At 45.2% G+C, this 13,124-nt stretch overlaps 1 protein-coding gene across 2 annotated transcripts in view; it reads right to left on the bottom strand.

The window, feature by feature from the left end:
* Positions 1-13,124, bottom strand: part of SMCHD1 (structural maintenance of chromosomes flexible hinge domain containing 1) — a 719,028-nt gene that overhangs the window by 254,426 nt on the left and 451,478 nt on the right. For both annotated transcript variants that reach the window (XM_033933958.1, XM_033933959.1), the window contains one exon: positions 8,190-8,357. In XM_033933958.1, the coding sequence (XP_033789849.1) occupies positions 8,190-8,357 (168 nt within the window). The remainder of the gene's footprint in view (positions 1-8,189; positions 8,358-13,124) is intronic.

The following is a 13,124-nucleotide window of genomic DNA, read 5'->3' as shown; positions in this document are numbered from 1 at the left end:
CCCGTCAGGGCCTGGGGCCATACAAGAGCGTAAGTTCTTTATCGCTTTTTGGATTTCCGTGCCCTGTAAAGGTTGATTCAAAGCAATTCTCTGCAGGTCAGTGAATTTCGGCATGCCCGCATCTTCCAAATAGTCCAGAACATCCGGACCACAATAAGGACCCGGACTGGTATAGAACTCAATTGCTACTGAAATTACAGGCCAGGGTGCAAATTCAGGGAGCTAACACTCCATTTGGAAGAGCAGGGCTCTGGAGCCGATCAGGAGCATGTCCTCATCCGCTCATAGAGTCACGTGACCCCCCAAATATCAAATTATAAAGTAGTTATATGTTCAATTGGAAGGAATAAGAAACTCGCATTACGTTCTCCTGTTCAAATTCCTTCAACGAAATCTGGACAAAACTATACATTTTATCCTTTCTCTGACATTAACATACAATCGTCTGATGTGTAAGCTTCCTAAACACATATATCTTGTGGAGCCTTGTTCATTTACAAAAATATATTTTCCTATATAATTGTCCCAGTTGACCCTTGATAGCCTGAACCAAAGATAAATTTCCAATGTACAAGATAGACCATTATTTGCTCATCAAATCTAATAGATATCAGTGTTACTCCTTTTCTCCATATAACAACTGACATTTGTAACCTGTCAAAACATACATCATGTCAGTAAAAAAGCCCTACTTCCAGACTTCCCAGGCACTTTCTAACATCTGTGTACCCCTCTTAATTAGTTTTTTTTTTGTTGTTAATCTATTAGAAACAGTGGCATTCACGAGGCATTCACATGACTATGTGTGAGTCTATATACAAAGACAGTTTTCCTGTTTTCTCTAGAATCCTTATCTTTAAATTCCATGACTGTATTTAAACAATGGTATATACATTTACTTATGTCTTAAAAGTCACAAGTCAAATTAAACTTTTGAACTTCCTTAGCATTAGCTAAAATGTAGAATTAGCAATTTAAACTTTTCAGTCTTTTAATTACAATATCTCAAACTTGTCTCTATAGATCTCTCATCTGAGTTAATAGGCACCTTATTTTAATTCATTCACAAACTCAATTTTCTGTGACACCTTATCGCACCTGTAAATTTCAGAAATTCCTCAACAAGCATCTGGTGAAAACCCACTTCTTCCATGCCACATAACAAGGAGAAGCGAGAAAATGATCTGGCAATGAGCAGGCAAACTCCAGAGCATAACTGTCCCAAATCGCCTCCAGGACCCACTGATCCACTGTGATCGCTGCCCACATCTGGTAAAATCACGCAACCAGGTGCCCCCTGGAAGCAGGGGAAGCACCGGCAAGGAGTCATTGGGTGGGACGTACTGCAGGAGAACCGGCGGAGGGATCACATCACCCCGATGGGCCCCACGAAAAGGACTGCATGCACTGAAACGGCCCTGGGAAGATCTGGAGGCCAGTAAAAAAGTGGCCCTTTGATCAGGGCGGTATCTGCAGAAATCACGCAAATGCTGCCGAGCAACGCCAACTCGCACAGGCGGACGGGCAGACACAGTCCTCAGGAAGACGAGGCACCTTAGAGTCCATTAAGGTGTGAACAAACTTGTCCAAATCCTCACCAAACAAGTAAGGCCCCCCAAAGTGAAATTTTGTCAGCTTAGCCTTTGAGGCCACATCCACCGACCAAGCCTGGAGCCACAGGGTATGATGAGCAGTCACCCCGAGGGCCATGGACTTGGCCGATGCTCGCAACTTAGCAGATTGATTAATATAACTACTATACTTAGCTTAGTTGGTAAATGATAAGGGATAAGTACGCCAACATGTTTCACCCTTAGGGGATTTCCTTGGGGCCACAATCCCTTAACTGAAGTTACTTGGTGGTTGCGTCGAGTGTTGAAAACTTCAGTTAAGGGATTGTGGCCCTGAGGAAACCCCCTAAGGGTGAAACATGTCGGCGTACTTATCTCTTATCGTTTACCACCTAAGCTAAGTATATTGATTAAGCTAAGTAGATTGATTAATCTACTAAGTTGAAGGCATAACTCATTGCATTTAGTGTCGGTAAAAAGTGGCCCGGTGAAGATTGGATGCATAAAGCCAGCTGTTATGAAAGACATTTGAACATCTGGTGGCATGTCTGAGGGTCTGAAGAGTACTTATAAATAAGAAATTGAGGGTAATCAAAGGGTGGTTTAACGTTTAACAGACAGATAAAGAGGCATACACCCATATGCAACAGTTTGGAAAATTTTTCATGCTTCATATGCTTTCCAATGTCCTTTCAAACCCAATGGAATTTTGGAAAGAAATTATACATAATTGGAATAAAAAGTAAGTTACGTGTGGCAGGTGTTCTCCGAGGATAATGTGACTTGAATATCACACATGAGTGGCATTACCAAAGGAGCTCGGTGAAGAAAGTGGTATCCCAGCAGCTTTTCTAGAAGTACTTGGACCATCTCATCGCACATATTCCCTTTACCCTACTATATGGGAACTCCCCAGTCTATTACTAGCTTTAGGACTATAACTCTTTGAGGAAGTGACAGTGTGAAGATTCAAATTATCCTACTGTCCTTGGAGAACACTTGCTACAGGTAAGTAGTTTCATTTTCTCTGAGAACAGGCAGGACTCTGAATTCTCCCATGTGGAATTCTTTATCTACAGACTTCCATCAACAGAAAAAGTGGAAGAATAAAACAAGAGGTGCCACAATAGGCAGACACCTAGGCAACAAGCCATCTTATTTTTTACATTTTTTTACTTTCATCTTTTTTTCATTTTTTGGAATACAGCCTGGAACTGGAAGAGAAGGGCCTAGCAGGATGGAGTTGGATTCTAAACACCAAATAGATTCTGGAGGACTGTCTGGCTAAATCTGGTCACAAAGGAAAGGGAATGGGACTTGTATACTGCCTTTTTGTGGTTACACATTCAAGGAGAAGCACTAGAGTTTGATCCCAGAACCTCAGGGTGCTGAAGCAGCAGCTCTACCACTAAACCACTCCTCACCTCCAACTCTGTAATCTCTGCAAATCTTTTCTATAGAGGCTGATTAGCCAGTGTAGTATTTTCAGAAATGATCACCATTCGACACATAGGACCCAAGAGGCAGCCAGAGCTCTGAAACCTTAATATTTGGTTTAGACGATGATGCAGGGATGACGGATTTAGATTTGTTAAGAACTGGGCAATATTCTGGGAAAGTGGGAGCCTATTCCAAAAAGACGGACTCTGTCTTAACTGGTATTGAACCAGGCTGCTGGCGCTAAAATTTAAAAAGGAGATAAAACAGCTTTTAAACTAAAATTTGGGGGAAGTTGACAGTTGCTGAGAAATGCATTTTTCAGTGTGGTGTATCCTTAAAGGATACTATTAAAACAGAACACGTAGGGAATCCCACTAGAGATGTTTTATGGTTTATTATTTTTTATAAACTGCCTTTTACAAAGTAGCAAAGCAGTTCACAAAAAAAATAGTGAGTCAGAAAACAGAAAGAAATTAAAATCATTATAATAGGAAAGTAACAAGTCTAAGGTCAAAAGCCAAGTAAAGGTTAAACCAGATGCTGCGCTGTGTAGAGGCGACCTGAAAACAAGATGAAGAAGGAATCAGGTGATGAATGCCATAGCACACACGAGTAATCACTGTGTAAACTTATTAAGACATACAGTCAAACCTCGATTTACGAGTAACCCGGTTTGCGAGTGTTTTGCAAGACGAGCAAAACACTCAGCAAACTTTTGACTCGCAAACCGAGCATTGACTCGATTTGTGAGCCCCCACCCGACCCGACCGCGGGAACCAACAGTATTGCTCCCCCCGAGGCCACCGGCGCTGCTCCCTCCCTTCACGATCGTCTCCTCCCCATCTACCGACTGGCCCTGTCCTTACCCGTGTGCCACCGGAATTAGAAAGGGCCTGCCGCCAGTCTGTTGCTGAGCCTTGAGCATCTGCTCATACTCAAAGCCTTCTGGATCTCATCCTCACCGAAATTCTCATGAGACTCGAGATCTCATGAGAATCTTGGAGAGGGTGAGATCCAGAAAACCTGAGCATGCGCAGATGCTCAAGGCTCAGTAGCAGACCGGCGGCAGGCACTTTCTATCACCGGCGGTGCAGGGGTAAGGACAGGGCCATTCGGGGAGAGGGGGGAGGAAGAGGCGATAGCAGAATCAGTGGCCTCGGGTGGAACATGGGAGTCGGGGTGCATCCGACAGGAGTGAGCCAGCACCTGAGAGTCCCAGCAGAGGGGTAGTGGCATTCGGGGGGGCGGGCAGCGTCCGGGAGCGGCATAGCCAACAGTGTCCAGTTGGGCTCTGTGGCGGCGACGGTTTGCTTAGCCAGTACCACCTGCAGTGAGAGGCAGCGAACAGCAGCAGAGGAGGAGAATTGGAGGAGCCACTTGGATGGGTCTGTGGCAGAGGCAGCAGTGGAGGCGTCCCTAATGGTAATTAAGTTTTGGGGGATGTGGAACGAATTGTTCCAGTTTACACTAACTCTTATGGGAAAAGTTGCTTTGATATATGAGTGTTTTGGTTTAAGAGCATGCTTCTGGAACGAATTATGCTCATAAACCAAGGTACCACTGTACAAGTTTTCATACTAATGCCTCAATGGGAGTTCAGATCTCCACACAAGCATTGTAACTCACTGTGGTTGGAGTAATCATTATTCAAAGCATAGTATTATGCTCACTATTAAATCTATCTTCACAGTTCTTATTTATTCTTGCATTATTAGTTCTTTAGTTAAATAAATTAACTTAGCTTTATAAGCAGATTTCTCCCCTTGCCGACACATTTCGCTTAACTTTGTCAAGGACAGGGGAACTAAGCTAGTCTTTTCCTGATTTTACTAAGCCAGTGGCAGCGGTAGATGGTAGTGATCGACGGGGGAACTAAGCTTGTCTTTTCCTGATTTTACTCTGCCAGACTAGCTTAGTTCCCCCATCCAAACTGTATGGGACAATACTGGCAGAAAGACACAGAAGGGCACCAAAAAAAAGTGTGCAGTGTATAAGCGAGAGGATCTTGAACTATATATGCTGCACTACAGACAGCCAATGTTACTGTTTTAGCAGGGGTGTCACAAGGTCATAGCGACTTTCCCTGCATACAATCCTCTCTCACCGATATATTGAAGAAGTGATTTTTTTTCCCAGTTGTTTGAGCCTGTTTCAGTCAATAATGGCAAGGAACTACAGAAACCATGAGACCATGATCCATCTGATAAGAATTGCCATACTGGGACAGACCGAACGTCCATCAAACCCAGAATCCTGTTTCCAACAGTGGCCAACCAAGTAGTAAAACAGACTTTATGCTGCTTATCCTAGGAATAAGCAGTTAATTTCCCTAAGCCATCTGAATAATGGCCTGTGGATTTCTCTTTTAGGAAATTATCCAAACCTTTTTTAAACCCTGCTAAGCTGATTTCACCATTCTCCAGCAACGAATTCCAGAGTTTAATTACACGTTGTGTGAAGAAATATATTCTCCTGCTTGTTTTAAATCTATTACTTAGTAGTTTCATTGCATGTCTCCTACTCCTAGTATTTTTGGAAAGAGTAAACAAGTGATTCACATCTACCCTTTCTACTCCACTCAATATTTTATAGACCTCTATCGTATCACCTCTGAGTTGTCTCTTCTCCAAGCTGAAGAGCTCTAGCTGCTTTAGTCTTTCTTCATAGGGAAGTCTTTTCATCCTTTTTATCATTTTCATTGCCCTTCTCTGTACTTTTTCTAATTCCACTATATCTTTTTTGAGTTACAGTGACCAGAATTGCATACAATATTCAAGGTGTGTCCATATTATAGAGCAATTCTGTTAACATATTCCAGGTGGTTGTGCATGGTTCCATCCCCACTTTCTTGCATTTACTTTATTTTTTTTGTGGGGTTTTATTTCCTTGTTTTTTCTTGTGGACATGCACAGGATCCTAACAGCAATATTTTGGATGGTCTATAAACTGCGAAGCACTGTCTCTGAGATCCCAGAATAAGCCAAGTTGCAGTAATTGAGTCTACTGATAACCAGGCTCAAGATTAATATGGATTGTGAAGACTCGTTGAAGGAGAAGCAGATGGACCGAAACTGCCTTAGGCTGTAGAAGCATGAGTTTACTAAAGAATTGACTTGAGTTTCAAATGTCAAGCAGTGGTCGATAATGAGCCCCAAGTACCTGAAGTGAACTATTAATTAGTTAAGAGGTGATAGGCTCAGGAGTAATTTAAGGAAATACTTTTTTACACAAAGGGTGGCAAATGTGTGGAACAGTCTCCCGGAAGAAATGGTGGAGAGAAAGACTGTCTGAATTCAAGAAAGCGTGGGATCGGCACGTGGGATCTCTTAGAGCAGTGTCTCGCAAACTTTTTTGAGCCGGGGCACACTAAACCTAGAGGTGCACTGGCGTCAGCATGATGATGTCAGTGCATGTGTAAAGGCCCTTCAAATAGGCCTTGCGCTGAGAGGAGAGAAAGGCCAGCAGGGAGAAGGAGAGAAGAGCCTTCGAGAAGAGAGAAAGCTGGAGAGAAGAGCCGGCAGAGAGAAGAGGTGCTGATGTGCAGAGATTGCTTACACGACGTGCCTCTCTTTGCGAGAGGCACGTCCTGTAGACAGTCAGCTGGCACCGGCAACTCTCCTCTTCCCCAGTGTATCGTGGCACACCTGAAATCTCAGGAGGCACATTGGTGTGCCGCAGCACACAGCTTGTGATACACTGTCTTAAAGAGAGGAAGAGATAATGGTTACTGCAGAAGGGCAGACTAGATGGGCCATTTGGCCTTTATCTGCCATCATGTTCTATACTCTGTCCTGATGCTGCCAATTCACTCCAAGCTGTAGGAGCAGAATTCCATAGCCCCTGGCTGGCAGATAATGAAAGTGAAAGCAAAATAGTAAACAACCCAACAGCAATTAAAGATTTAAAGTTGTACTCACCCCGGCAATGTTCCTGCTTTGCCTTTTCTCTATGAGGAAATGTGCTGGCTTTAGCTGAACTCATCCCCCTCTTTGTAGCAAGCCACCCACAACAGAATCCTGTGTAGCTTCTGGCTTCCTAGAAGTCTCTATTTTTCTTTTTTTGTTGGTGAGGAAGAAGTCCACAGAAAGAGGGGGGAGAAGGGATGGACCAGGGTAGGGTCACCAGGAAAACCCGGACATGTCCTCTTTTGAGAGGAATATCTGGATGCCAGGACAGACTTTACAAAACCCGTTATTTTGTCTGGGTTTTGGAAAGCCCTTAGCTCCTGGCTGGGACTGGAGGCCTCTGAGCACGTGTAGATGATGTCACACACATCCGCGCATACTCAGAAACCCTGTAGACATGGCCTGGAGATCAGAAAACAAAGACAGAGGCAGAACGGGGCGGGACTGGAGATGGAATGGGGCGAGGCCATGTGTCTAGGCTTCTCTGGACAAAAATCTAGTTACCCTAGACCAGGTATAACCGTAATAGGCACTAGCAGTAGCTAATGTACTTTGAAACTCAACTGAACCAGTGGACTGGGACAGGAATCACTGTTACAGAAGAAACCAGAAGCTGCTGAGATAGGAAAAATACTGACTGACCAGGCTGCTTACTGCCCTATATTAGAGTTTAGTACTTGTCCCCATTTCCACCTGCTGGTAGATAGTAACAACTCACTTGTCTCTGAATTCATCTGCTTTGATGATAAGGAATAACCCATTTGTATGTGTGGAAACTTGCTTGTCTTTACAGAACATAGATAAATTTTAAAATAGCCTTCTTTCCAATTTTTTTCTTAGTTTAATAAGAATATAATGGTGTGCCGTGGCATAGTGAAGGAAGTTGGTGTCCGGGTTCTTCTTCACCACACCATGCGCCCCCTACTCTTCCCTGCTACTTGTGCCTCCCCAGCCCTGCCTACCTCTTAAAATGTTCACTAGCATGAGTAGCATCTTCCACCTGCTGCTTGTGCCAACCTGCAACCAGGAAGTGATGTCAGAAGGGAGCCGAGGCCGGCACGAGGAGCAAGTGGAAGATGCTACTCATGCTGGCAGACTTTTAAAGAGGTACGCGGGGTGTTGGCAGAAAGAAGTGCTGGTGTCTCCCCACGAAGAAGGCATCCAGGGCGGTCTGCCCGCTGCCACCCCACCCCCCGGCACCCTCTTACTGTGCCACTAACAGTGTGTATAAGAGTTTGGACACACAGCTAAAGTAGGTTTCAGTGCGGCTTACCTCCTCTAACCCAGGCCAGTCCACAAGAACAAGTTTTGCAGGAGTTCCAGAAGTCAAAATCACTCGTATATAATCAGAAAACTCACGCCAAGCAAAACACAGTTCTTTGCTTCCAGGATGTACAGGGCTAAATTTTATGCACTTGACATTCATAGTTTTTGTGTTTTCCTATTAAAGAAATGAACATGTTTGAACCACAAAATGCAAAAGTAAAATTTTTGAACATAGGCTAAAACAGAGGGACAAGGGAAGGGAGGACCTAGGCTGAACAGATATTATTTCTTTCTTCCTTCATTTCTTTCTCCCCAAGGAGAGCTTTCAGGCTCACATAATCTCCTACCTTCTCTCTGTGCCCCCATTTCTCACTCAGTTGCTCTTACTGATCACTGCTCCATCCACACAACTCTCCTGCTCTCCTTTCTGTGACTTCTCCCATGAAACTGCCTGTGTTGCAAAAGGTGGTTACCCACCTCTGGTTGCGGATTGGCTCATTCTGCTAGGATGCAATCAGGTGTCAGGTTTTAATTATTGCTTCCACACAGCCACCTTTCTTTCCAACGTGGGAGCAGGCCAAAGTCTGGTAGTTAAGGTGGGAGGCATAATTCTCCTTGGGCCCTTGTAAATGCGAGATCAGCCAGTAACAAAGATGCCATACTGAATAAGCTCCTCACTGACAATAGATGGGATAGCCTAATGATCACCAAAAACCATGGATAACCCCTAATAAAAGATTAGGTTCTTACCTTTGCTAATCTTTCTTGTAAATCCATGCTCTATTCCTGGACAAGTGGATTATGCATCTAATGTCGCAAGACACTGTTTATAGGAAGTCTCATTAACATAATTCTTTTGACCCTCCCCTCTTATCTCAGCATTGCCCACTGGACACCATTTACAAAGAAAGAGGAGTGGTATGGAAAAACCTCCCTGACAAATAAGTCTAATCTGTTCAGAACATGAAATATGTAACAATCAACAATTGAAACAGGTTATCAAACATCGTAAACCTGAAAACTGTTCTACAAGGAGACATAGCCTGCACCGACAGAAGGGGCACTACTGCTGGGGACCCCCAAATTCCAAGTGCAAAGCATGATAAGATTGGAAAGGTTGGTCAGGAAAGGTTGGTCAGGAAACCAGAAGTCCAGCTTACTGGTATTAAATAAGACAGATAATTGGCGAATCACCCACTCCTAGGGCGGGTTCCAGGAATCGAGCATGAATTTACAAGAAAAATTAGCAAAGGTAAGAACCTAATCTTTCATTCTTGTACAATCCTGCTCTATTTCTGGACAAGTGGGATGTAACAGAGCAGTCTGAAAGAGTCAGGGTGCACCTGATGAGCCTGCTGCCAAAATTGAGGACCCAAAAGCAGCATCCTGCTTGGCTGCCACATTGATCCTGTAAAACCTGGTAAAGGTATGCAAGGAAGATCTCCTCCAAAGGGATAGCCAAGATCTTTGCCGAAGAGGAAGAAATGCCTCTAGTAGAATGAGCCCTTACAGAAACAGGGGGCTTCTTTCTGGCAGCGATGTAGGCCATCAAAATAGCCATAAGGATCAATCTGGAAACGGTGGCTTTTGCAGTTGGCCTGCCCTTATGGCTACCAGCAGGAATAGGTGGTCAGAAACCTGAAACTCATTTGTGACCTCCAAGTACTTCAACTGAAGTCACATATTTAGTGACCGCAATACTTGGTCCTGTTTACTCAATCCAGAGGGAATGAAATCAGGCAGTCAGACCTCCTGGTTGATGTGGAAACTAGAGACCACCTTTGGAGAAAGGAGGGAACAGTGCGCAGAACCATGCAGTAATCCGTAATCAGAAGAAAAGGATCTCTGCAGGATAAGCCTGAGTGCCAAAGTTATGGCCACCAGGAAAACTATCTTGACAGTAAGATTCATTAAGCATGCCTGTTCCAAAGACTAAAAGGGTGGACGAGCCAGCAATTGAAGACCTAGATTGAGATTCCAAGTTGGACAGGTTAGCCTCAATGTGCGCCTAAGAAACTGGACAATGTCCAGATAAGCAACCAAGGAGCCTCTCAGAAATTTAGGACCCAAACAAGCGAGACAGGCAATCTGAACCCTCAGAGAGCTGAAGGTCAGACCCTTCTCCAGTCTTTCCTGAAGGAATGCGAAAATCAGAGGCACTGACAGCAAAGATGGATCCTCATAGTTCTGAGCGCACCATGATTATTAACATTTCCAAGCCTTCACATAAGCTGCCACAGTTGACTTCATTTTGCTGTGTAAAAGGGTAGCTATCACGTCTGAAGAATAGCCTTTATGGACTAAGCCCACAAGCTCAATAGCCAGGTTGGAACAAAGCGGTTCAGATCCTGAAGGGCAATTGGGCCCTAAGTAAGGAGATGCTGATGGCAGGGAAGTCTGAGCCCCTGATCTAGCTGCAGACGAACCAGGTCAGCATGCCATGGCTGCCTTGGACAGTCAGAGGCCACAAGAATCACCCAACCTCTGTATGCCTTGATCTGCCTTAGCAGATGGTCTATTATGGGCCACAGAGAGAAGACATAGTGAAGACTCTCCATTGGTAATGGCTGTATCAGTTTGTCTAAGCCTTCGATTCCTGGCTCGTGATGGTGGCTGAAGAACTGCTCTGCTTTCTTGTTGGCCGCCGCCGCTATGAGGCTGAACATTGGAGGACCCCACTGGTCCACTATGCAGCGGAAGGCTCTCTGGGACAGAAACCATTCCATCGGGTCCAGAGTATTATGGCTGATAATCTGCCTGTACAATGTCCACTCCTGCTATTTGTGCTACTGAAATCGCTACGAGGTGGTTTTCCACCCACCAAAAGAGAAGCTAGGTTTCCTGATGCAGAGACACATTCCTGGTGCCTTCCTGTGACTGACTTAGGCCACTGCTGTGACATTGTTCAAGAAGACATGCACCGCCTGATTCCGGACAAGACTCTTGAAGTGCAGGAGGGCCAGCCGAATCACCCAAGTTACAGCTGATTGATTGACCACCTTCTCTCAGATGGAGACCATCATCCCTGGAGCAGGCTATTCGAGCAAACAGCACCCCAGCCAAACAGGCTGGCATCCATCGCAAGGATCACTCAATCGAAAACCGGAGGGGAAGACCCAGTGATAGATATGGAGGACTTAAACACCAGACCAGGCTGTTCCGGGCCTCTGCCATCCAGGGAAGCTGGACATGCAATGGATCCCTCTGTGAACTCCAACGGGACATAAGCACATTCTGTAGTGGGCGCAGATGGGTCCTCACCCAGGGGACTACATCTATGATCACCACCATGGACCCCAGGCCCTGCAAGTATTGCCAGGCTGTCGAAGCTGGAGACACCAGGAAAGTGCAGATCAGCTGGCAAAGCTTCTCCTGGCGTGAGTGGGACAGAAACACCTTGTTCTGTCCTGTGGCAAAACGTATCCACAGGTATTCCAAGTCCTGCATCGGCACTAAGTGGCTCTTTCAAAAGTTGATCACCCAACCCAGGGAGTGAAGAAGCTGTACAACCTGCCAAACCGCCTGATGCCTCTCAGACTCCGACTGAGCTCTGATGAGCCAGTCATTCAGTATCCCAAGTTTCTGGAGGTGAGCTACCATCACTACCATTATCTTGGTGAAGGGGTTCCTGGGTGCCATCGCCAGCATGAAGGGCAAGGTCGCAAACTGGAAATGCTGCTATTGAATATGGAATGTCAGGAATATCCTATGGTCTGGAAAAATTGAGATATGAAGATAGGCCTCCATCAAGTCCATGGAAGCCATGAATTCTCCTTGAGCCACAGAGGTGATCATGGACCACAAAGTTTCCATCCTAACTGAGGGATTTTGAGCATCGCATTGACCGCCTTGAAGCCTAGAATCAGTCTCCTATCCTCGGAGCCTCTCTTTGGCACGATAAAGTATATAGAGTATCGTCTGGAGACTGAGTCGGGCCCCAGGTCAGGTTCTATGACTGCAATGTCTAGCAACCTGTGGAGCGTGGTCTCCATCTAGGCTGCATTCTCCAGTCTCCCTACTGGGGAGACCAAAAAGAGCTCTAACGGGGGCCAATGAAACTTGAGTTTGTAGCCATCCTGAAGGATATCCAGGACCCAGCAAATAGATGATGGCCATCCACATCTCCAGGAAGGCCGCAAGCCACCCTCCAATCTGCTGAGGCATGGCCACAGGCCTGGCGTCACAACTGCTTCTTAGGATATAGATGCAGCATGGTTCCCCGAAGACTGAGTACGCTGGGAATCACTGAACCACTGTTTAGTGGACTGATAGGATCAGTGACCCGAGGAGCCTCCATAGTACTGATGAGTTTCTGGAGGGACGAAAGCTAAAATGCCCCAGACCTCAAGAGGACCACAGCCTGTTGTCAGGCAAGAATTTGGGTTTACGGTCTTGCACACTAGCCATGAGGTCGACCAGAACTTTTCCGAACAGCAATTGCCCTCTAAAGGGGGGAGGACACTGAAAGCACATGGGGAAGACAGAGGGGGGAGAAGGACGCTGACAGGACATGGGGAAGATGGGGGGAGAAGGATGCTGAAAGGAAATGGGGAAGAAAGAGTGGGGAGAAGACGCTGGCAGGGAAGAAGACAGAGATGCCAGACTATGGGGGGAGCGTAGGGAAGAAGATGGGTGCCAGACCAATTTGGAAGGGAGGAGAAAGGGAGGCACAGTAACAGAGCAAATGGAAGACGCAGAGAAAAGAGAGACAGTGGATGGAAGGAATTGAATGAGAACATGAGGAAAGCAGAAACCAGACAACAAAGGTAGGAAAAAAAATTATATTTCTTTCTTTTTTTTTTGCTTTAGGATAAAGTAGTATATTAGTTGTGTTGATAAAAATTTATAAACATTAGAGGCTCTGGTAGAAACCCGTTTACAAAGTATGTATTCTTCCCAATTAATATTTCCAAATTAATAAAATCTTTTTGCTTATTTGTAA

The sequence above is a fragment of the Geotrypetes seraphini genome, chromosome 2 (assembly GCF_902459505.1).
Source record: "Geotrypetes seraphini chromosome 2, aGeoSer1.1, whole genome shotgun sequence".
In the NCBI taxonomy this organism is placed as follows: Eukaryota; Metazoa; Chordata; class Amphibia; order Gymnophiona; family Dermophiidae; genus Geotrypetes; species Geotrypetes seraphini.
This window is presented reverse-complemented; position numbering and strand designations above follow the sequence as displayed.